This window comes from Camelus ferus, chromosome 17 (genome assembly GCF_009834535.1).
Source record: "Camelus ferus isolate YT-003-E chromosome 17, BCGSAC_Cfer_1.0, whole genome shotgun sequence".
Classification (NCBI taxonomy): Eukaryota; Metazoa; Chordata; class Mammalia; order Artiodactyla; family Camelidae; genus Camelus; species Camelus ferus.
In genome coordinates, this window is record NC_045712.1 from 32,868,311 (window position 1) to 32,893,485 (window position 25,175).

A 25,175-nucleotide genomic window follows, 5' to 3' on the forward strand; every position below is an offset into this window, starting at 1 on the left:
CCATTTTTCAGACAAGAAAACTGAGGCTTGAAGAGGTAAAATGATTTACCCCAGGTCACAAGCCAGGGTCGTCCTGGTCCTGAAGACTATAGAGCAGAGCATCACCAGTAGCTCAGGAACAGACATTAAGGTAAAGTTTGTTCAGTCATTCGATGGGCATATCCATTAAGCACCTGTTCTGTGGTCAGCACGTGGGGTAGAAAGATGAGCAAAAGCGAAGCATGAAGCGCCCCTGCCCATCATGTCCTACTGCGCCATGTTGCCCTTTCCTTCAAAATGCAGCAGAGCATCTTAGCTTTGAACCCCTCTGCTCCAAGTTCATACTTGCCCCGAATATTAGTTGAGTGCACACCGCGAGTGGAAGGTACAGCCTCGAGTGAAGTGGACATGACCCTGTTGTCAAGAACTGCAGTCTGGTGGGACAAGCAGCCAGTCTGTGTCATCCCACAGATAAGTGGAAAATTGCAGCAATGATAAGCGCTGTGGAGAGGAATGCAGTGCTCTGAGTCATAGAACAGGGTGGCACTGACTGAGTCTCAAGCAGGGTGGAGCTGAAATCTGAACGAAAACTTAGCCAGGGCTCAGTAAGAGCAGTAGAACCATTGGGGGGGGTGGGGCTGTGGGAGCTGGCAAAACAGTGTCCCTAGGAGTGAGCTCATGGCGTTTGATGCTGAAACTTGAAGCCTCCAGGAACTGAGAAGGAAGGAAGGATGCAAAATGGAGGAGAACAAGGACCAGGTGGAGCTTCCAAGGGGCCATTTACAGCAACATGGATGGCCCTAGAGATGGCCACCTTGGGAGATTTGAGCAGGAAAGGAAAGCAAAGCTTTAGGAAGCCCTGTTCATACAGATCAGTGCATATGTGCAGTGGGCCACGGGAACATTTCCAGGGCAGGAGCAGTCTTCGGGAGCTTCTAGTAGCCACCATATTGTGATGAGAGTCAGCTCTGAGGGGTTGCCTTTGGAACGTTGAGTCTAACGCATGCAAGGGATCTTTCAAAGAAATAACAAGATCTGCTGGAGAAAATAGGAATGAGAAGAGCCCCAAGTTCAAAGTCTGGAGAGTAAGAGAAAAAAGAAAAAGATGAAATGCTAGCAAAAAGCAAGGCAACAGGTGCAGGGCTTAGATTTTTTGTTGTTGTTGTTAAGTCAATGAATTTTTTTGGCTGAGCGAGCCCACACATCACGTGCCTGTTGTAGATGGGACACCTGGGGCTGAGACATGGTTTGCTAAGGGCTGCACAAGTCATGAGGTAAGGAAATAGGAGCCGGGAGGCGCCCACGGTCTGCTTCTGCTCTGTCTTTGTACAGGCTGCCGCTGTAGGTTCGCACTGAAGCAGTGATTGGCCATCCAAGTGGAAATGGGCCATGGACAACGGGCCGGGACTGCTGATGAGAGGCCCAGGCTAGCTAGGGGGTAGGGTATTTGTGTCAAGGCATTTCACTGACGGTATCAGCAGATGGAGAGAGGAGAAAAGAGGCAAGCAACGGCCAGGGTGAGGAGGAAAGGAAGTGGCTCAAGAAGGGAGCAGGCGTGAGGGCTGGACGTTGTCATTACAGCCGAGGGAAGGGCTGTCCAAGAAGACGGGCCATGTGGTCAGTCATCATGGAGATACTTTCACGGGAGAAGGGGAGCTATTTTAGGACAGTATTCGGTCCAGAGTCCGTATCGCAAGAGGTGAAGGGGGCCCGTAAAAGGGCTGGCTTCTCCTCTGAGGCTCCTCCAGCATCAGCCGTGGTCAGCCTGCAGTTCTTGACAGGGTGGCTCACTTGGTAGACACTAGGCATCCTCTCTGGTAGGAAACAGCAGTTCTATGAGGTCACTGGATAAACTGGATCCTCTAGGAAGAAATGTCCAGAAGGCAGATCCTCTGTCACCTCTAAAATCATCATCTGGGCAACCTTAGTAACAGGACTGTATGTTTCCTAGGGTCCTGTAACAAAGGACCACGGACTAGATGGCTTAAACAACAGAAATGTGTTGTCTCACAGCTCTGGTGGCTGGAGGTCCACTGGGTTGGCGGGGTTGGTTCCTTCTGAGGGCTGTGAGGGACGTTCTGCTCCGTGCCTCTCCGCCAGCTTCTGGTGGTCTGCTGGCCATCGCTCATGTCCCTTTTGGAAGAAACACCTCACCTCTGCCTTCATGTTGGCATGCCCTCTTGTACGTGTGCCTGTGCCCACATACAAGGGACCTATTGTAAGGTCCCCGTTTTATAAGGGAACTTAGATCTACTGAGTTAGAGGCCCGCCCTGCTCCAGTCTGACGTCATGTTAACGCATTCCATCTGCAATGACCCTGTTTCTAAACAAGGTCCATTGTGAGGCACTGGGGGATGAAGACTTCATGTATTGGGGAACTTGGGGGTTCACTTCAATCCATAAGGAGAATCAGATGCTTTACCATGTCAGGATCCCACATCACTCCTGTCTTACAGTAGCCCAGGTCTAAGAGCCTAAATGTCACCTTATATTTTTCACTTTCTAGAAACTGAAATGATAACTATGTGGCCTGCCTTTGGCTGGTGTAAAAGGTTCAGTGGTTGAGTAAGGAAGAGGTATCGTTGGACTGTCCCACCTCAACAATTATCAGGCTGTGCAGTTTTGAGTAAGTTTTAGAGCCTCAGCTTTCTTGTCTATAAATTGGAAATCCATCCTTCCAAGTCAGAGTATTGTGGCTGAAATCAAATAAAATGCAAAGAGAGATTGGAAAAGCTATAAAGCACACTAAATGTTATTTTTATCAGAGTTAATAAATACAAAACCAAGAAGAAACCCGGTCATTTAAAAATTTTTCTCATATCGATCAAAGGTGTGTTTGAAATCAAGTATGCACCTTGGGTGGCAAATTCATCTCAGAAATGTCACCTGGAGTACAAATTAACTCTGGCTTTCCGTGGCTGTAGAACAGAGATCGTGTCCTGTTTCAGGTGTTCTTGTTAGCTTATTGAAGTTACATAGCTGAGGAAATAATTATTCTCTGTTGCAAGAGTAGCGTCTCGTATTCATAAAGACAGTAAGACATTTTCCTTTGGAGGCACAGGAAGGTCAGCATGACAGATACTCACGTGGTGTTAAAAGCGCAAAACCTCAGCTAGTCAGAGGCTGAAAGCTGGTTGCTGAAGTTGCTGGAAACATTTCCACTTGTGTCTCAAGTTATATGCTCCCCATTGTATAAGTTTGCTGGGCTGCTTAACAAAGGACCACAGGCTAAGTGGCTTTTAAACAGAAGTATGTTCCCTCACAGTTCTGGACGTTGGACGTCGGAGAGGAAGGTGTCGGGCTGGCTTCTTCTGATGTGTCTGTCCGTCCTTGGCTTTCCGAGAAATGGCCACCTGCCCCCTGTATCTTCCCCATGGTCTTCCTTCTGTTCATGCACGTGTGCACCCAAATTTCCTCTTATAAGAATATTGATCATATCAGATGAGGGCTCACCCAGATGACCTCATTGTGACTTAATTAGTTGATGACCTTCTCTCCAAATGCAGTTACATCCGGATGTACCTTGGTTTGTGGCTTCAACATGTGAATTTTGGGGGACACAAGTCAGACCATAACACTCAGCCCTCTGACCTCTCCAAATTCATTTCTTTCTCACAGACAAGACATATCTACCATTTTACTTTAGAATGCCAAAGCACAGCTCGCAAGATGTGTATAAAACCTGGGGCAGTTTTCCTTAAAATAACAAGATACTTAATGCCATTGTTACTTCCTCTTGAAATAGGTGGTGTATACTCACATTATATTATAGACAATAGCTAGTTTATCCAAAACATTTTCCTGAGGGCCTACTGTGTGCTAGCCCAGGGGCTCTGGCAGCATCTTCAGGTGAAATCCTCGCTCTGATAGCCTCGGTATATTTCACAACTTGCCCAACCCATGACTTTACAAAGAACGACAACCATTTATCCTTCATCTCCATGTCCTCAGTGCTTGGCACTTGGCACTCATTACAAACTGGTCCTCTTCCTCCTCCAGTTACTTATTAAAGGCTAATTGGCTGTAAATATTTTAATGCATTGAGGTAAAGAAAGTGTGAGACTAGGAATAGGTGGTATGCTGAAAACCTCACTCAGCTTAATTTCAACTGTAAAAAAAGGCAATTTGGACTAGAAATCTCTAAGAGAACTTCCCAGTCAATAATTAATAATGTTAGGTTTGGGAAATCAGAGAGGCCTTCCTGGAGGAGGAATTTGGGATTCATCACAGTGTGTGAGAGTTGCTTGAGGAACTTCTGGGCAGTAGAAGGATCATAAGTGGTATCAGTCCTAGTGTGCTCCTAGAACTGGATCCAGCCCCAGCCACCTTGCTGGGATCTGAATCCAAGCATGCTGACCTCTCAGAACACGCAGAGGCATTATTCAGGCCACACAGTGACTACTTAGTCGTGTGTCACCGTTGACTCCTTAGATTATGAGTAGTGGTGGTTCTTTGTGTGTTTACCTTTAACTGCTGTCCTGTTCAGAGTAGGCATGAGGACAAATAGTCCACATCTGCAGCTACCCTACACCTCAAACTTGCAATCATCTAGGAGAAGGATGATGATAGGAAGGTAATAGATGGTATTATTTATAAAGGCTCTGTTAAGAAAGTGACTTGACTATCACAGCTTCCAACCTGTGGGCTTTGGGACAGCTGTTTCCATCGTTTAATAGCAGATTTACTCATGGAGCTGAAATTGCCTGAGAAACTCATCTCCTTGCAAGTGAGATTTTACTGTAATAGGCGGGACTTCTATGACCAAAACAGAGAATCAGGTAGAGTTGTGGATACGCTTGGGCTGCCATAACAAGATGCCATGAGGGTGGCTTAAACAGGAGACACTTACTTGCTCACAGTTCTGGAAGCTGGGGTTCTGAGAGGGAGCAGGGATAGTTTCTGGTCAGATCCCCCCTCTTGCCTTGTCTTCATGTGGCCTTTCCTCTGTTTGCACGTGGGGAGAGCTGTCTGCCGTCTCTTCCTTTCCTTAAAAGGACACAGTCCTATCTGATGAGGGCCCATCTTTATGACTTCATTTATCTTTAATTACCCCCTAAAAGACCCTACCTCCAAATACAGTCGCAGCAAGGGTTAGGGCTTCAACTCGAGAGTTTGGAAGGAACGCAGTTCAGTCCACAACAAGCTGAGGATGCAGAGCCTTGAGCACTGTCTTACTCCAGGCATCGTGTGGGCCAGGTAACCCGGCTTGCCATCGAAACTCTAAAATAATCTCTCAGAAGCCAGCACAGGTCTGAAAACATAGCTGAGCTTCTTGATTCTGTCTCAAAGATGAGAAAATAATTCTGCATTCCGTGTTTCCCCTCTCTCTCAGCCTAGTGCATTTTAAAATAGACTTGAAACCCAGGAAATTAGCACCTTCAGTTTATTCCCAGAGCAGATAGCTAATAAGCAGGGAAAATTAAAAATTTCAGCCAGCTCACTTTCGTGTTTTATAACACATACTACTTTGGCTTTGGAATAGTTTAATTTGAATTAATCATCAGACTCTCTTCAGAGTTAAAAATGAAGTGGTATTTAAAGTAGATTATATTGTTAGTATAATCTGACACCAAAAATTTAGCCTGAGGTGTGCAGTCAGACGTAAGCTTGATACTACGCATATTTTTGGCCTCCAGATTTCAGATGAGAAGGGTGATTTCCAAGTTCATGGTTAAATGACTTGAGGGTGGGGGAAGACTCAGGAAAGCAAACCCCCTTAGGAACACAGATTACCGGGTGGAGGAATTCTTCACGTGTCCTGTTAAGCTAAAGAATCTTCCCTGAGATGTTTGATCAGACACAGGAAGTGTGACAGCAGAATCACACTGAGCTGCCCCAGTGTTTTCAGCAGCTGGCCACTGTTCTACCGATTTACTAAAGACTGTTGAGTGTCCAGTCATGTTTCAGTGATGACCTCCACCTTTGCTGAATATACCCACCACACTAACAATATTGCCAGACACACGTCCCCCTGGTTGGAGGAAGGGCAATGAGGGGAAAGGCATGGCTTCTATCAAAACATGGATTCGCTCTCATTTTGCTGACGACTTTGAGAAGTTGTGTGGAACTGGGAAGGCAGATGAGTCTTGTCCCTTGTGATGCATGAGAAGCTGGGCTCATCCTGTCTTCACTTTGGTAAACTGATCTCTGTTTCCAGTGAGAACATCTGACATTATCAGGAAAGCCAAGTAATCTCTTTATAGAAAGAAAACTATAATTCTTTATCAAGAACAGTGAAGCACCTGTCACATTTCTGAATTTCACAGACGTACAGGTCTCGGTGAAAAGTGCTGACCTGCAGGGAGTAGCTGCATATTCAGTATTACTCGGTATTCAGGGACGTTTGACGTATGGTACGTAATTTTCCATCTCTGTCCCATCGTCTTGTTGTTGCCACCAGGTGCCCAGTCCAGTAGGTAAGGGAGAATTTGTTCTTTTAAAATGATGATGTGACTTCTCCAGAAATGCCAAATACATTCATCACTGCAGCCGTGGGATGTTATAAAAGGGGAAATAATTGTGAAGCTCTCATTTTAGCCTCCTCTGGATCCATGGTCTGTTTCATAGTCGACTTCTTGCCAAACATTCTGGCAACTAGGTCAGAGACCATCAGTCTTTTCAGCTGTGGGGGACCAGACAGCAGGAACGGAAGTGGCCCCTCCAGTGACACACTGCAGTGTAGGCAGGGCTGCACTGCTGCACCAGGCCACTAGAGGGCAGCCTACCTGCTGGTGCCCACCGTGCTGTCTGTCTGGGCCCTGCAGTCCTTATCTCTGGGGAAGTCGGGGTTAGTTAACAGTCTGTGGCTTTGTACGTGCCAAAGATTCCAACAGAGGAATGCTTGGTGCTTCAGGTACAAACAAACAGCCTGCAAAGGGGAGAACCAGAGACTCCTAGGCGAGGGCGCTTATTTGGATGAGCCATACCGTCGGAATGGGAATGCGATTCCTGGTGGAATCTCAGGTCTCCACGTTTGGATAGCTTTTGCTGTTAGAGGCTTCACCTACTTTTTCTTCTCTACGTTACTCACTCATTCATCTGATAGGGTATTTTCTAGGTTATGGGAGCCCAGATAAATGAGCCGGGGGGAAGGGACTGCTTTCATGAAGCATTCAGTGTAGTGATCGAGCCAGACTCAGGTTTCTCAGGTTTGGCACTGTTGACATTTTGTGCTGGATAATTTATTGGCAGCGTGGCGGGGGGATAATTGCACTGTGCATTATAGGATATTAAGCCACATCCCTGGCTTCTCCCCACTGTTTGCCATTAGCATCCCCGTTGACCTGGCTGTGACACCACATGCCAAATATCCCTCGGGTGGGGGTAGAGACAAAATTGTCCCTGGTCCAACCAGGCTAAAATATAACAAAACTAACAAGTGCATATTTATGTATCTTTAAGTTATAAAAAGGATCACAGTGGAAACAAATGTGGCACTAGCTGAGAGAGAAATTAATAGCATGGGGTTTAATTGAGGTTCGTTGGTTAGGGACAGTCTCTTTAAGGAGGTCATGTTTAAGATGAATATAGGAGTGTTCCAGAAAGAGCAAAGAGCAGCGTACAGGTCCTGCAGAGGAGAGAGCTTGACCCACTCATGGGTAAAGCAGGTGAGTGGAGAGGCTCGAGGGACCCCCCCAGGTCACATCAGGGAGGGCCTTGCGGACTACTTGAAGAGCAGCAGTTTTCCTGTGGTGCTGAAAATGTACTTGGCAGGGATAGAGTGGAGTAGAGGGTTCCAGCAGCATTATTACCTTCCATCTGTTACGTGAGGTCCTTCCGCATGTGGGACTTGTGCTAAGTGCCTATGTAGGGTACAAAGGGAATGAACAGGGGACCGGGGACAATAGGGAAGACTCTCATCTATAAAGGAAACTTAATAAACATGTACCAATGAAGATTGAAATAACCAAGCAAAACTTTAGTCCAATGACAGAAACAAATTCCTCAAACAGTAGTTATTTATAGGCATAATTATTTTAATTATTGTTGTTGAGCACAGTAACATTAACTGTGTTTAAAAAAAAAAAAAGGCAAAATTTAACAGGCGTAATTTTAAAGATCCTATTGGTTTTATTCAATGATTTAAGAATCGGGAAGCATCCACTGTAACAGATGGAAAGGAGCCCTGAGATGCTGTACAGAATGAAAGACTTTTAGGCAGAAGGGAGTGGGAAGAAGGAAGTTATACTATATACTCAGCAAAAAGCAGAATGGTTACATTGCGAGGTTACTTTCCCTGTAGCAGTCTGTTTGTTAGGAAGCTTACCAGCTTGTCCCAAGGACAACTTTGCCCAGAGAGTTGGGGTTTTCTTTTGGGCAATTACTGCAATATCTCCAAGAAGTAAGGAAGCGTTCCTGACCAGTGCCTCCTTTGCACTTAGGGGAAGAGTACTAGCCAGCTTCCAGCAATCTGCTAAAGGAAGTGAATTTTGAATCATGGACATCTGGTAATTCTCATTTGGGTCTGTGGCTCAGGACTAGAAAGATGACACCAGGAAAATGTAAGGGTCTGTAGACCACAAGGGTGGCTCTAGTCTGCTTATCCTTTCCTTGCGTCCCTTTCTTTGTACAGAGACTAGATGCAAGGTTTGTTAACCAGAGACACGGATGTGGACCCTCAGGGTTAGGGAGCCAGCCACAAAAAACAGAGCTGAGTTTGTGTTCTAACACCTTTATGATGGTTTGATTCCTGTACAGCAAACTACACATATTTCAGATGTAGGATTTGACACATTTTGATAGATGTATACACCCAGGAAACCACCATCGCAATCTAGATAGCTAACATTTCCATCACTCTGCAGGAGGTGCAAATTTTGAATTCCCAATTTATCCCTTCCCATCCCTGTTATCCCCTAGTAACCGTAAGTCTGTTCTCTATGCTTCTGAGCCTGTTTCTGTTTTATAAATAAGTTCATTTGTGACTTTTTTTTAGAGTCCACATATAAGCAATATCATATGGTATTTTTCCTTCTCTTGCTGGCTTCACTTAGAATGACGATCGCCAGGTCCATCCATGTTGCTGCAAATGGCATTATGTTATTTTTTATGGGTGAGTAGTGTTCCATTGTATAACTATACCACAACTTTATCTGTTGGTGGACATTTAGGTTGTTTCCGTGTCTTGGCTTTTGTAAATAGTGCTGCTGTGAACACTGGAGTGCCTGTGTCTTTCTGAATTACATTTCCCTCTGGATATGTGCCCAGGAGTGGTGGCTGGATCATATGGCAAGTCTATTTTTAGTTTCTTAAGGAACCTCCCTACTGGCTACATTCCCCATAGCAGCATAGGAGGGCGCCCTTTGCTCTGCACCCTCTCCAGCATTTGTTGTGTTTGGGCTTTTTCATGACAGCCCTTCTGACTGGCGTGAGGTGGTATCTCATTGTAGTTTGGTTTGTTAGAGAAATGCAGTTAGTGATGACGAGCATCTTTTTATGTGCTTGTTGGCCATCTGGATGTCTTCTTCGGAGAGATGTCTATTTAGGTCGTCTGCCCACTTTTGCACTGGGTTGCTTATTTTTTTAATATTAAGCTGCATGAGCTGTTTGTGTATTTTGGAAATTAGTCCCTTGTCAGTCACATCCTTTGTAAATATTGTCTGCCAGTCTGTAGGTTGTCTTTTTTGTTGATGGTATCCTTAGCTGTGCAAAAGCTTTTAAGTTTAATTAGATTAGATCTTGTTTACTTGTACTCTTACTTCCATTACTCTAGGAGCTGGTTTGAAAAAAAGATTGCCGTGATTTATGTCAAAGTGTGTTCTGCCTATGTTTTCCTCTAGGAGTTTTATAGTCTCTGTGTTAATCCATAGTCCAACTCCTAGAGTAATTGTTTATGTTGAGAAACTGAGGCATTGGCAGAATGACAGGATTACCAGAATCATGGCACATCCAACAGTAATTGGAAAGGTGGAATATCACTCACCCCTTGCAGTGGGCTGAGATACATGACCAATGGCGTTATCTTTCCAGGCCAGAGCAAGGAGGACAAAAAATCATACAGACCTTCATAGTGTCAGAAGTAGGAAAACGATGATCAGAGAGGGAAGAAGTGGAAAGAAATGGTTTTGATCTGACATCTTGGGAGGAAACCGTCTACCTCGATGTCCTAGTCAGTGCGAGTTTGAGGTCTGCCAGCATTGGCAGAGCCGCCTTCACCTTGTCATTGGCAGGGGTGTCCGCAGTCCAGAATGCTTGGTACAGTCCCTTCCATGAAGCTCACTTTTGCAAAAGCATCAGAGTAAAACAGTAATAAAATCACAAGAGACTTTTTAAGGTAACTGGAAATACATAGTAACATCATAGCAGGACATATCAGATTCCTAGGAATTTATACAATTTTAGAACATTTATATTAATAGCATGCATCCATACACATCTAAGAAGGGGTAGCATCACTTCTTATTATGTTTTTTTAATATGTAAGAAGATTATCGAATATTTTAACATCTGACCAAATGACAGATAAAATCTCTTGAGATTGCAGGGAACGTGCGTGAAATCTCAAAGTTGATTTGAAGTCAAATAGATCCTTGTTAGAATCTGATTTTGGGAAAACATTAAAAGTTTGCACATTTGATTCCATAGGATCACAGACCACTACGAGAGAATACTTCATTATCGACTTAACCAAAATGTCAGTACTAGATGGTAAAGGCAAATAAGACACTTCGGTAGGTAGTTATAAAGGAAACTGGCCTCTTAATATTGAGAAGGCGGCTGCGTTTTCTTAAGTAGTCAAAGACCTGATAAAGACAAAATGAGGCACAGTACATCTCTCTAGTCCAGGTAGATTAAGAAACTTTCACAATCTCTGTCAAAATACCCAAAGCAGAGCAAGAACATTCTGTCATTTTTTTGTACCAGTGTACTTTTGCTATCAAACTCATTTTTTTAGCTTAAAGAAATCCATCCCAATCAGAACTAGCTTGATCACACGTAAAATTCCTTTGTTACAAACCTTCTATTTAGTATTCATTCACATTTAGTCTTTTTTTCCAGTCTGGAACAAGCAGTCTTCTTTATTAATGTTTCATAAATAGTTTTCTTCCCAACTTACTATTTCTAAGTCATTGAAATTCTTAACCTTTAGACTCCATTCCTGGTGTAAACTAAGCAAGCAAGCAATTGTAGACTGGCATTCTGTGGACTTGCACATTTATAATTTCTAGAAATATATGTTTCATAGTAAATTATTCAGTGTGGTATAAAATATGTTTTTTACTAGTAGATCAAAATACACATTTAGTTCCTCAGTAAAAGCAAGCCAAAAATGGATCAATTTATGTTCAGTAATTAATGTTTCAGTATTTTCCTATTTGGAAATAACCTAGCTATTTAATGAACAGCCATTATTTACCTTATTTCAGTATAACTGTAAGGTTTCAAGTTACTAAAAAAGATTATTAGAAACTTTGTCATACTATAAAGCAATTATTGTTCAAGAGCTTATTTAAATTTTTTTCTTATATTCATTGAATTTACTTGTTCTGAACAATTACATTTAGATTACTCATGACAATTTCATGAGACATTAAACAGCTAACCATCATATCTTTCTTGCAAAAAGAAATTCTGTAACAGAGTAATGAGCTTGTTTGATGTTTAGGAAATCTAGGTAGACTATATTTAATGCTAATAATTGTAAATCACCTTGTTTTAATTAAACTGACAAAGTAGCTTTTGTTTCTTGAAGATTATCCTAGATCACATGAATCTGAAAAGCATTTGAGCTAGTTTTTATATTTCTGAGAGTATAAAAGCTTAATTAAGACAGTGTGTCTATAAGCCAATTCAATAGAGCTCTTTAGAAGTGAATTCGGGCAATACTATGTGCGGGTAGAAAAAGATCACATGCCTGTAACATACAGACGGATGCAAACAGATCTTACAGATTTCACTGTATAATATTAGCCCTGAGGCATGTAAAATAATGTAAAACTCACTGGTTTATAAAAGAGCGGTTGGATACAAATTGTGTTTCTGGTAGATGGCGTACGCTAAGGTTACCTGCTCGGGTATTTTTAAGCCTTTCACTCATCAAAGACTTTCTTATAGGCCTAGTTTTCAAATAATCCTTCTGTTATTTTTTCTTTCTGATCGGAATTATCATGATTCCTAGAGAAGATCAGGTAGAGCACTGACATCTCAAAAGGCCTAGAGAAAGAATGCAGGTTCCACCAGGAAGGACGTAGTTCCTAAGTCCGGATCTTTCGCCCCATCTGCAAGCCCTTTGCAGTGCACGGGGAGGACCCGGGGCTGGCTGGTAGGTGGCAGTGGTAGAAAGGTAGGGCCCTGTGTATTTCTTCTGCAGCTGCCTTTCTGTCCTAGTAAATACTCCCTGTAGACGACAAGGAGCGTGGTCTTCTGTTCCTCCAACTCTTGGGTTCCAACCTGGGTGACATCACAGGCTGGCCCACCCATCCAACTACAGTCTTCGTATCAGGGAGAAGATCTTAACTAAGATAGATAGAAATCAAAAGATTCTGATGATCTTGATTTAGAGCTGCTTGTTTTTGGACTATTTTTCTTTACCTAGGTTCAATTTAGCTTAGGGGAGAAAGCTAAAACAGTTTTTATCTGAGCATATTCTGAACCACCCCATGGACACAAGTGGTACCCCTCCCTCCCCAGGCCCAGAGCTGCTCTCAAAGCTAACCAAGGGACAGAGGGAGAATGCCGCTGCGACCCAGAAACCGTGAGCAGGACCGTGAGTTAGGGTTGGGTAAGAGCACAAGTGGAGAACCACCCTCAGTTTCCAAGTTCTCAGGACACAAAATGAGACAGACAAGAAGGCAGTATCTATCCCCCGGGAGAGGGGTCTGGATTTCAAAAGGAAGGGACAATGTGAATTGTTACCGTCCTCTCAAGCAGGTAATACAGAGATTCGGGCAAGTGGACTCTGATGAGGATTCTCTCAGCTTTCCTCAGATCCCAGCTGCAGGCTCCAGAGTGAATGGGGTTTAAAGTAGAGAATGGATCCCCTGGAACCTTAACAGTTAAATACTTTTAAATAGCTAAAAGGGAAACTAAAATTAATCAATAATCTTGTAACAGTTTACTTTAGAAATCCCTCCAAGGGCAGATGTGGGGGTGCCTGTAAAGCCACTAACTGGGAGGACTTTGGGGTACAGTCCTGTCTGTGCAGAGGGGAAAGGCAATCCAGGTAGAAGACGAGCAGACGGAGGGCAGAGGGGACTAGCACGAGTCACCTCAGTCTTAGGTACCTCTTGTGTCTGTAATTTCTGTTTTCATCGGCCTTCTGGTGACCTCTGCATGGCGATTCAGATGGGTATCCTATTCTGTTTGATTTGGGAGTTCTTGCGTTCAAGTGCACTTCGTACAGGAATAATGCTGTCTAATTGGGATGTTCTGCAAAATGGCCACTGAAATTCGAGGTTGTCTTAGTAAGAATTTGCCATTTTTGTAGACGTCTACAGCTTCCAGGACCACAGTTCTTAGACATAACGTTAACACTTGGGCCCAAAGGCAGTGCACTCATGTATCTGAAACTTGAAGGTACCATTTCTTCAGCTAAGCCTTGGGTCACTTGGATCCCAACTAATATACCTAAGAAGGATATGCCGGGGGGTTCAGGATCGTATGGTGTTTTAAAGTGTACCTTGTGGCATGCAAATTTTTTCGAGGTTAGGGGTGATTTTAGTGTCAATTTAATTCATCCTGTGACCAAATTACTCTAGCACTGGAGTCTAGGTGGCAAGCATTCTAAGTTTTTCAGGGCACAATCCATGCCCACAAGGTTTGGAGCTGTAGCTTCCAAGATTGGCATTAACAAGAGATCTGTTATTCTAAACTCATTAGTAACCGAGAAAGTGGATCTGTGGACACCAGAAGTAACCAAAGAAATGGTACTGTGGATTGGGCAAGAGAAGGCCTTAGGTGTGTACCAACAGTCACCCAATGTCACTGAACTGAGCCAGCAGACCCCACCACATGGGGACTGTGGGCTAACACAGGCTAGTGCTCGCTTACAGCCTACTGTCAGTCAGTCTAGGTCAGGAGCTCAGATCTGAGAGGGTCCTCAGAAAGGCTGACACAGACAGAATTCAAAGAGTTCTTTTATCATGGGTACCAATACCTGTATTTCCCGGTGTCCTCAAGGCCACTGGAAGTCTCCTTCAGATTCATCTACTGCCACAAACCTGTAAGTAAAAATTCAACAAACAAGTTTAAAGATCTTATTGACTTCATTCAGTAGTTCATGAATAGGGCAGCACTGAGAGACTGACACAGGGCCCAGGCCAGGCAGACGGGGAGCGAGAGGGGCAGAGAGTCCCTTCCCCCATCTCCTCTGTGGCAGCTTATCCAGATTTTGAAGATTCTGTACACAAACATCATTAGTTTGTAACAGATCTCTTGAAGAGCATAACATACTTATAATATGGCTAGCTGGAATTCATTATAGGTGTTCATTGCCCAGAAGAATTCTGTGATGGAAATGTTCCATACATGCACTGCTCAATATTATAGTCATATACTCACCAAGCACTTGAAATGGGACTGGTGGATATGAGTTACTAATTTTTATTGAAATTAAAGTAGCATATCTGTGTAATGGCTACCATGTAAGACAGCACAGCTACAGATAGTTTTCTGGAGGCAAAGTGAAAGGAAGAAGCCAGGAATGTGTAACCCTTAAAGCAACAAGTGGCAGTAGATGGGATCTGGAAATCCTACAAAGTAAACTCTGCAGATGTACATACATTCAGTCTCTGAAATGACTACAGAAGACTTCGGCTGAAGTCAAGCAGAACTTACTCTAACCCATCAAGAACTTTGAGGCAGAGGGCTGTCACAGCAGCCCGAGTCTTTAATGAAGTGGCATCTGTAATTAACTTTTCTAGATGGTATCATCACTGGGGTTTAACATGAAACGCATTATTTATTTCTCAACTGAAAGCTATAGACGGCCCTGCTGCCTTTCCATGCAGCATCGTCAGTTGATAATTGCTTCAATCCTTGGTGGGAGTTGTTCATGATGATCTAAGGCCCACAGTCCTCTGTGTAACACCATCCTGATCCAGAGCCAGACTTCCTGCAAATTTGTGTGAGCTAACTCACTCTGCAGTACATCTCACCGATTCATTATGAAACTATGCTACATTATCACAACAGGCAAATTCTAAGTATAGGTTATTTATCTTGATGCATGCTTAATTTTTCCTTGAAGTGCCCTCCGTAGCTCCTAGCCTTTCCTTCAGTCATGCTGAGATGATTGATAGAGATGCAGGAGTGACTCTTTTTGTCTCTCTCACTGTACTTCAACTACATGAAGACAAGGACTCTGTCCTTTTTATCTTTGTTTTCCTGAGTCTAATAACCCTCTGAACATTGTGAACACACTCCACATATTTGACAAATTAATACATACCTATTTTAAAAGATATACGAACAGTGGGTTGAGAACACTTTCAAGGGTCTGGTCTCAGTCAAGGTAATGAGCAGACATCTGCTCATCTGTATCAAGACAGCATCTATAGCACGACGGTAGCTGGAAAGACAAACCATGCAGGTTTGTATAAATGTTCTTCAGGAGTTTTAGCTTTTAAAAATGTGCACTAGACCCTTGGCATTCAACTAACAGACAAGCTGATGCTTTGGAGACTCCCCTAATCACAGATGTCCCTTCAGTACGGAATATCCCTTCATGTAGTAGGTGTGCATAGATGCAGAGAGAACCCCAGAGTCACGGTGAGATGAGTGCTAGGTATTCAGCTCTGCTCAGGCACTATGTAGTTAACTGACTGACTGACTCTCATACAAACCTCTGAGGGCACCAGGTTCACCAGCGCACCATGGGAAGAGGCCAACCCTGACTTCAGCTAGTGGGCCTGTTAGGGCTTCTGACGACTCAAGAAAACATTCAGCATTCTATCTACTAACACCAATGGTTTCTCTAAGATGTGATAATTTCCTCAAAGAGCATACTCTGATATGCTCCTTTCCCTTCATTATGGAAACAGCCCTTAACTTAGTGGTCATGGCACAACAATATTCCAGATGAATTTTTTCTTCAAATGGTTTCAAAAGGGAAGAGGACAGCAGTCATTGATTAGGGAGGAATAGTTGCAGACCCCCTCAAACAAGAATAGGTAATCTTCAAAAAGATGTATTAGATGTGTCTTGATCAGGATAGCCATTTTAAAAAGTCACATTCAGACAGCCATTTAATCAGGGAATACATGGTTTCCTTTGTTGAGCAGCTTTCCCCAAGAACAGCAGTTATGCAGTGCAGGCACCACATACTATTAAAAGGAAATCAGTCAGTCCAAAAACTAAATTATACATTCTTTTCTAGCGCACATGGAACACTATCCAGAACAGATCACGTGCCAGGCCACAAAACAAGTCTCAACAAATTTGAGAACAGAAATGAAGCATTTTTCCACCCATAATAGTATGAAACTAGAAATCAATTACAGAAATAAAAATGGGAACAGAACAAATATAAGACGAAACAACATGCTGCTAAAAAACTAACGGGTCAAGGAAGAAATCAAAAAGGAAATCAGAAAATACCTCGAGAAGAAATGGAAACACAACACTCCAAAATCTGTGGAATGCAGCTAAAGTTTTAAAAGGAGAGTTTACCACAATACAGCCCTTCCTCAAGAAAGAAGAAAAGTCCCAAATAACCTAACCTACCACCTAAAGGAATTAGAAGAATAACAACAAACTAACTGCAAAGTCAGTAGAAGGAAATTATAAAGATGAGAGAGGAAATAAATAAAATAAACATTAAAAAGACAATAGAAATGATCAATGAAACCAAGAGCTGGTGTTTTGAAAAGATAAGTAAAACTGATAAAACTTGAGGAATGAGGAAGATGGCGGAGTAGAAGGGCGCTCGTAGCTCACTCTCTCCCACAAATGCACCAAGACCCACATCCACAGACCCACTCAGCCAACCAGAGCACCTGTGGAACTCCGACAGAACATCGCCCTCTTCAAAAGATAAAGACGCCAAAAATCTGGTAGGAGAAAAGGAAAAAAGAAAGAACAAAAGGCAAAGCAGCGCGGGACGGGTCCCGCGGGGAGGGAGCGGCAAAGGAGGACTGGCGCTCGCTCGCTGGGTGTCCCCTCTCCCACTGAGAGGCCAGCGGGACGGAGGGGGAGCCTCCGAGGCTCGGATCTGTACAGAGCAGCCCTTGACTAACAGAACTAAGTTAAATGGGCACAGAGCGTCCCCCCGACACCCAGCCTGAGACGCGGGGCCGGCAGCGGCGGGCAGGGCCAGGCTGCCCAAGCCGGGCGGAGGACGGAAGTGGCTGCACGGAGGCAGCGCCGGGGGAACGCAAGGGGCTGCGCGCCGTGGCTGTGGGTGCACAGGGCAGAACAACCTGGGCCCTCCATAGAACAGCAAGGTTGATGTGCTCTCGGGGGAAGGGTGCACACCCCCATCTCTGAAAACCCACAGAAAGTTTTCGGGGGAAGAGAGGCGGGGCTCAGGCACAGCCACCATATCCTCCGCGCTGAGCACTCAGGCGGGGGCGGAGGCGAAACCTGCATCCGCACCGAAGGGCTTAGCAGCCGCAAAGGCCAGACTGAGACTGGCCTGCAGCCCGGGGCAGACAGGATCCTTCCATCCTGGTCCCTCATAGAACTTGCTCCACAAAGACAAACAAGGAGCTGGGTTTTGGCTCGGAGCAGGGACAGGGCTGTCCCTTGGTCTTCCCCGAGCCCACCTGCGGAGCGCCGACCAGGGCGGAGCGCGCAGCCGCACAGAGAGCGGAGCTACAGGCGGCGCAGGTAGAGCGAGAGCGGCCCCCTGCCTTTCGGGCAGGAACACAGCCCCTGACCGAGGTGCTGGGAGGGGGCACGACCCGCCCTCCTAACCGGCCAGTCTGCAACATCTGAGTGCGGCATCCGGAGGGGCAGCGACCCGCCCGCCCACAGCAGAGAGCTGCACCTGACCCAGTGTTAGGAGGAGGCGCGATCTGCTTGCCCACAGGTGCTGGGAGCAGCACAGAAGAGGGCGCCAACGGAGGGCCTCTGAAAACAGCAAGCTGAGCTTCCAAAACAGGATGAAGACAGAAAGACTTCACATTAAAAGCACACAGACTCCAGGAGAACACCGACAACACCCCCCCCTTTTTTTTTAAATCATCTGTTTTTACCTATTCTATTTTCTACTACCCTCTTAATTTTTACTTCTTAATTCATTTCTATTTCTCTTGGGTTTTGATGTCCTGTTATTGATTAGACACAGGTTTCAAATACATCTATTCATCTTCCCCCCTCCTTTTTTTTTTTAAAGGTTTTAAAAGGACGTCTCAACCCGATTAATAGTCTGCTTCAACTCACTCTTCTATTATTCATTATACACTGTTTTCAAACCTTCTTTCTCCCTTCTTTTAAAATTCTTTCTCTCTCTCTCTTTTCTTTTTTCTCTAAGTCTTATTCCTACATAGGCATTGGATAAGCTCATTAAGGACCAAAACAGACAACTGATACTCCATAAACCACAGTGCCAGAGAGGTATGAGCAAGATGAAGAAGCAGAAAAACCTTTCCCAATTAAAAGAACAAGAGAAACGCCCTGAAAGAAAGATCAATGAAATAGATATCGATAGCCTACTAGATCAAGATTTCAAAAAAGGAGTGATCAAATTGCTGACGGAATTAAAAGAGATAGTGTTTAGAGATATAAAATATGTCAAAAATGAAACTGAAGCTATAAAGAAGAGCCAAGTAGAATGGGTAAACTCATTGACAGAGATGAGGAATGATCTAATAGCTGTGCAAAGCCGACTAGATAATGCAGAGGAACGAATTAGTGATCTAGAAGACAGGGCAATAGAAAGCACCCATTCAGAAGAACTACAAGAGAAGCAAATAAAAAATAATGAAAATAGCATAAGGGACCTATGGGATAATATAAAGCGTCCCAATCTTCGCATAATAGGGGTCCCAGAAGGAGAAGAAAGATCAAAGGGGATTGAAAAGGTTTTTGAAGAAATCATGACTGAAAACTTCCCAAACTTAAAGAAGGAATCAGATATCCAAGTACAGGAAGCTCAGAGGGTCCCAAACAGGAAGAACCCAAATAGACCCACACCAAGACATATCATAATCAAGATGGCCAGAGTCAAGGATAAAGAAATGATTCTAAAGGCAGCAAGAGAAAAGCAAAGAGTAAGTTACAAGGGAACCCCCATAAGGCTCTCAGCTGACTTCTCTACACAAACACTACAGGCCAGAAGGGAGTGGCAAGATATATTCAAAGCCCTGAATGAAAAAAAGATGCAGCCTAGGATACTTTACCCAGCAAGGCTATCCTTTAGGATAGAAGGAGAAATAAAGAGTTTCACAGACAAGAAAAAGCTGCAGGAGTTTAGCAAAACTAAACCGATGCTAAAAGAAATATTGAAAGGTCTATTCTAAATAGAAAAGAAGCAGGATGCTACAGCAATGAGAAACTCACAACTGGAAAGGTGGTAACTCATGAATTACAAATAAAGTAAACACGAAATTATAAAAGAAGACATACAAATCACTGAGAGTGGGAGAAGGAGGCAGGGAAATATAGAATATATTTTTTTCTTTCTTTTAAACAAATTTTTTAACAGTAGGATGGGTTTGAGATCATGTTACTATCAGTTTAATAAAAACAGTTATAGTAATGGGCTAATAGATTTACAAAAAATGGTAACCACAAGCCAAAAGTTTACAAGGGAGTCACAAAAATTAAATAAAATCCATGATAATACAAAGGGAAATTACCAAACCACAAAAGGAAGAAGAAAGGAACAAAGAGGATATACCAATTCAACTGCAAAGATAAGTTCAAAATGGCAATAAACACACATCTATCATTAATTACTGTAAATGTTAATGGACTAAATGCTCCAGTCAAAAGACACAGAGTGGCAGACTGGATAATAAAGCAAGAACCTTCAATATGCTGCATACAAGAGACCCACTTTAGGGAGAAGGACACATATAGATTGAGAGTGAAAGGATGGAAAAGGATATTCCATGCAAATGGAAAAGCCAAAAAAGCAGGTGTTGCAGTACTGATTTCAGACAAAATAGACTTTAAAACAAAGGCCATAAAGAAAGATAAAGAAGGACATTTTATAATGATTAAAGGAGTGATACAAGATGAGGATATTACACTCGTTAATATATATGCACCCAATATAGGAGCACCTAAGTACATACAAGAATTACTAACAGAGATAAAGGGGGATATTGATGGGAATACAATCATAGTTGGAGATTTTAACACTGCATTAACATCACTAGACAGATCTTCCAGACAGAAAATAAACAAGGCAACAGAGAAATTAAATACTACAATAGAAAAACTAGATTTGGTGGATATTTTCAGAGCATTGCACCCCCCAAAAATAGGATATACATTCTTTTCAAGTGCACATGGAACATTTTCCAGGATCGATCATGTACTTGGGCACAAAAGAAACCTCAACAATTTTAAGAAGATAGAAATTATCTCAAGCATCTTTACTGACCACAATGCCATGAAACTGGAAATCAACAACAGAGAAACAAAGGAGAAAAAAAGGAAAGCATGGAGATTAAACAATATGTTATTGAAAAAACAATGGATCAATGAGGAAATCAAAGTTGAAATTACAAAATACCTTGAGACAAATGATAATGAAAGCACAACCACTCAAAACCTATGGGACACAGCAAAGGCAGTGCTAAGAGGGAAGTTTATAGCGATACAGGCCTTCCTCAAAAAAGAAGAACAATCTCAAATAAACAATTTAACCCACCACCTGAATGAATTAGAAAAAGAAGAACAAAAAGCCCCAAAAAGCAGCAGAAGGAAGGAAATAATAAAGATCAGAGAGGAATTAAATACAGTAGAAATTAACAAGACCATAGAAAAAATCAACCAAACCAAAAGCTGGTTTTTTGAAAAAGTAAATAAAATCGACAAACCTCTGGCCAAACTCACAAAGAAGAAAAAAGAGAGAGCACAAATTAGCAAAATAAGAAAGGAAAATGGAGAAATTGCAACAAACAAAATAGAAATACAGAATATCATACGAGAATATTATGAAAAACTATATGGAACCAAACTGGATAACCTAGAGGAGATGGACAAGTTTCTGGAAACATACTGTCCACCAAAACTGAATCAAGAGGAATCTGAACACTTGAACAATCCGATCACTAGAAAGGAAATAGAAATGGCAATTAAAAACCTCCCTAGAAATAAAAGTCCAGGACCGGACAGCTTCACTGGGGAATTCTACCAAACATACAAAGAAGAACTCATACCAGTCCTTCTCAAACTCTTCCAGACGATTGAAAAGGAGGGAATACTCCCAAACTCATTCTGTGAAGCCACCATCACCGATACCAAAACCAGGCAAAGACACTACAAAAAAAGACAATTATAGGCCAATATCACTGATGAACATAGACGCCAAAATCCTCACCAAAATTTTAGCAAATAGAATCCAACAACACATAAAAAAGATTATACATCATGACCAAGTGGGGTTCATCCCAGGGACACAAGGCTGGTTCAACATACGCAGATCAATCAGTGTAATACATCACATCAACAAGAGAAAGGACAAAAACCACATGATCATCTCAATCGATGCAGAAAAAGCATTTGATAAAATTCAACACCCATTTATGATAAAAACTCTCGCCAAAGTGGGTATAGAGGGAACATATCTCAACATAATCAAAGCTATATATGACAAACCTACAGCCAGCATAGTACTCAACGGTGAAAAACTCAAAAGCTTCCCACTAAAATCTGGGACAAGACAAGGATGCCCACTATCACCACTCCTATTCAACATAGTCCTGGAAGTCCTAGCCACAGCAGTCAGGCAAGAGAAAGAAATAAAAGGGATCCAAATTGGAAAAGAAGAGGTAAAAGTGTCATTATATGCTGATGACATGTTACTATATATAGAAAACCCTAAAAGGTCCACACAAAAGCTACTAGAGCTGATTGAAGAATTCAGCAAGGTAGCAGGTTACAAAATTAACGTTCAAAAATCAGTTGCATTTCTTTACACTAACGATGAATCAACAGAAGAAGAAAGTAAAGAAACAATCCCCTTTAAAATAGCACCCAAAGTAATAAAATATCTGGGAATAAATCTAACCAAGGAGGTGAAAGAATTATACACAGAAAACTATAAACCATTGAGGAAGGAAATTAAAGAAGACTTTAAAAAATGGAAAGATATCCCATGCTCTTGGATTGGAAGAATCAATATTGTTAAAATGGTCACACTGCCCAAGGCAATCTACAGATTTAATGCAATCCCTATCCAATTACCCAGGACATATTTCACAGAACTAGAACAAATCATAACAAAATTTATATGGAACCATCAAAGACCTGGAATTGCCAAAGCATTACTGAAGAGAAAGAAAGAGGCTGGAGGAATAACTCTCCCAGACTTCAGACAATACTATAGAGCTACAGTCATCAAGACAGCATGGTATTGGTACCAAAACAGACATATAGACCAATGGAACAGAATAGAGAGCCCAGAAATGAACCCACAAGCTTTTGGTCAACTAATCTTCGACAAAGGAGGCAAGAATATACAATGGAATAAAGACAGTCTCTTCAGCAAATGGTGTTGGGAAAACTGGACAGCAGCACGTAAAACAATGAAGCTAGAACACTGTCTTACACCATATACAAAAATCAACTCAAAATGGATCAAAGACTTAAACATAAGACAAGGTACAATAAACCTCCTAGAGGAAAACATAGGCAAAACATTATCTGACATACATTTCAAAAATTTTCTCCTAGAAGAAATAAAAGCAAGAATAAACAAATGGGACCTAACGAAACTTACAAGCTTCTGCACAGCAAAGGAAACCAGAAATAAAACAAGACAACCTACAGAATGGGAGAAAAATTTTGCAAATGAAACCGACAAAGGCTTGATCTCCAGAATATATAAGCAGCTCATACGACTCAATAAGAAAAAAATAAACAACCCAATCCAAAAATGGGCAGAAGACCTAAGCAAGCAATTCTCCAAGGAAGACATACAAATGATCAAAAAGCACATGAAAAAATGCTCAATATCACTAATTATCAGAGAAATGCAAATCAAAACTACAATGAGGTATCACCTCACACCAGTCAGAATGGCCATCATTCAAAAATCCACAAATGACAAATGCTGGAGAGGCTGTGGAGAGAGGGGAACCCTCCTACACTGCTGGTGGGAATGCAGTGTGGTGCAGCCACTATGGAAAACAGTGTGGAGATTCCTCAAAAGACTAGGAATAGACTTACCATATGACCCAGGAATCCCACTCCTGGGCTTGTATCCAGAAGGAAATCTACTTCAGGATGACACCTGCACCCCAGTGTTCATAGCAGCACTATTTCCAATAGCCAAAACATGGAAACAGCCTAAATGTCCATCAACAGGTGACTGGATAAAGAAGAGGTGGTATATTTATACAATGGAATACTACTCAGCCATAAAAACCGACAACATAATGCCATTTGCAGCAACATGGATGCTCCCGGAGAATGTCATTCTAAGTGAAGTAAGCCAGAAAGAGAAAGAAAAATACCATATGAGATCGCTCATATGTGGAATCTAAAAAACAAAAACAAAAACAAACAAACAAACAAAAACAAAGCATAAATAAAGGACAGAAACAGACTCACAGACAGAGAATACAGACTTGTGGTTACCAGGGGCGTGGAGGGTGGGAAGGGATAGACTGGGATTTCAAAATCGTAGAATAGACTACACTGTATAGCACAGGGAAATATACACAGAATGTTGTGATAACTCACAGAGAAAAAAATGTGACAATGAGTGTGTATATGTCCATGAATGACTGAAAAATTGTGCTGAACACTGGAATTTGACACAACATTGTAAAGTGATTATAAATCAATAAAAAATGTTAAAAAAAAAAAACTTTGCTCAAAAAAAAAAAACCCCAAAACTGGTAAAACTTTAGCCAGGCTCACCAAGAAGGAAAAAGAGGCCAAATAAACACAGTAAGAAATGAAATTGGAGAAATAACAATGGATCCACAGAGTAGCAAATAAATAAATACATACACACATAAATGTAAGAATACAAAGAACAGTTATATGCAACCAACTGCACAATGTAGAAGAAATGGACAAATTTCTAGAAACATACAACCTACTGAGACAACCTACTCAGAAGCAAGATGACACAGATAATTTGAACCAACCAATCACATGAACTGGTTGATTTTGTTATTTAAAAGAATCAAAAAGCCTTGCAGCAAACAAAAGTACAGGAGTGGATAGCTTCACATGTGAATTCATCAAACATATAAAAAAGAAGTAATACCTGTCTTTCTCAAACTATCCCCAAAAAACTGAAGAGGATAGAACACTTTCATACTCATTCTGTGAGCCATCATATCCCTGATGCCGAACCCAGACAAAGACATGAGAGAGAGAGAAAGAGAGAGAGAATTACAGACCAAATCTCTGAGTATAGTTACAAAAACCCTCAACAAAATATTAGCAAATCAAATTCAACAATAAAAAAAAAGATCATACACCATGACCAAGTGGGATTTCTCCCAAGAATGCAAGGAGAGTTCAAAATTGCAAATAAATTGGTACAATACACTATTAACAGTAGAAAGATAGAAACCACATGATAATCTCAATAGATACAATAAAAAGCATTTGACAAAATTCAACATCCAGTCATGATAAAAACTCTTATCAAAGTTGGTATAGAGGGTTCACCTCAACATAATGAAGGCCATTTACGACAAACACACAGCCAACATGATACTCAATGGTAAAAAAAAAAAAAGGTGAAAGCCTCTCCTCTAAATTCAAAAACAAGACAAGGACTCCCCCACTTCTGTCACTTCTTTTTAACATATTAGAAGTCCCAGCCCCAGCAAAGATTAGGAAAAGAAAGAAAATGCACCCAGACTGGAAAGAGAGAAGTGAACGTGTCACTAGTTGCAGACGACACGGCCTTTCACACAGCAAGCCGCAACGCCCCCACCAGAAAACTGCTAGAACTAATAAATGAGTTCAGCAAAGGGGCCAGATTCAAGATTAACATGCAGAAACCTGTTACTTTTCAGTACACTAATAATGAACTATCAGAATGAGAAAGTAAAAAGTTCCCATTTAAAATCACATCCGAAAGAATTAAATACCTAGGACTAAACTGAACGAAGGAG

The 25,175-nt window shown here is 42.1% G+C and overlaps 1 protein-coding gene and 1 long non-coding RNA gene across 11 annotated transcripts in view; both read left to right on the plus strand.

Moving 5' to 3' along the window:
* Positions 1–25,175, plus strand: part of GRM7 (glutamate metabotropic receptor 7) — a 769,980-nt gene that overhangs the window by 647,778 nt on the left and 97,027 nt on the right. Inside the window, exon 9 of one of the 10 annotated variants that reach the window (XM_032458839.1) lies at positions 16,295–16,911. The exons of the other annotated variants lie outside the window; for them this stretch is intronic. Coding sequence (XP_032314730.1) covers positions 16,295–16,360 — 66 coding nt within the window. The 3' untranslated portion in view covers positions 16,361–16,911. Of the gene's footprint in view, positions 1–16,294; positions 16,912–25,175 lie in introns of those variants that run through there. 10 annotated transcript variants of the gene reach the window in all.
* On the plus strand, positions 971–16,037 carry LOC116657214. Its single transcript, XR_004312249.1, has 3 exons — positions 971–1,417; positions 2,909–2,913; positions 16,027–16,037. It is a non-coding gene; the product is annotated as an uncharacterized LOC116657214 (long non-coding RNA).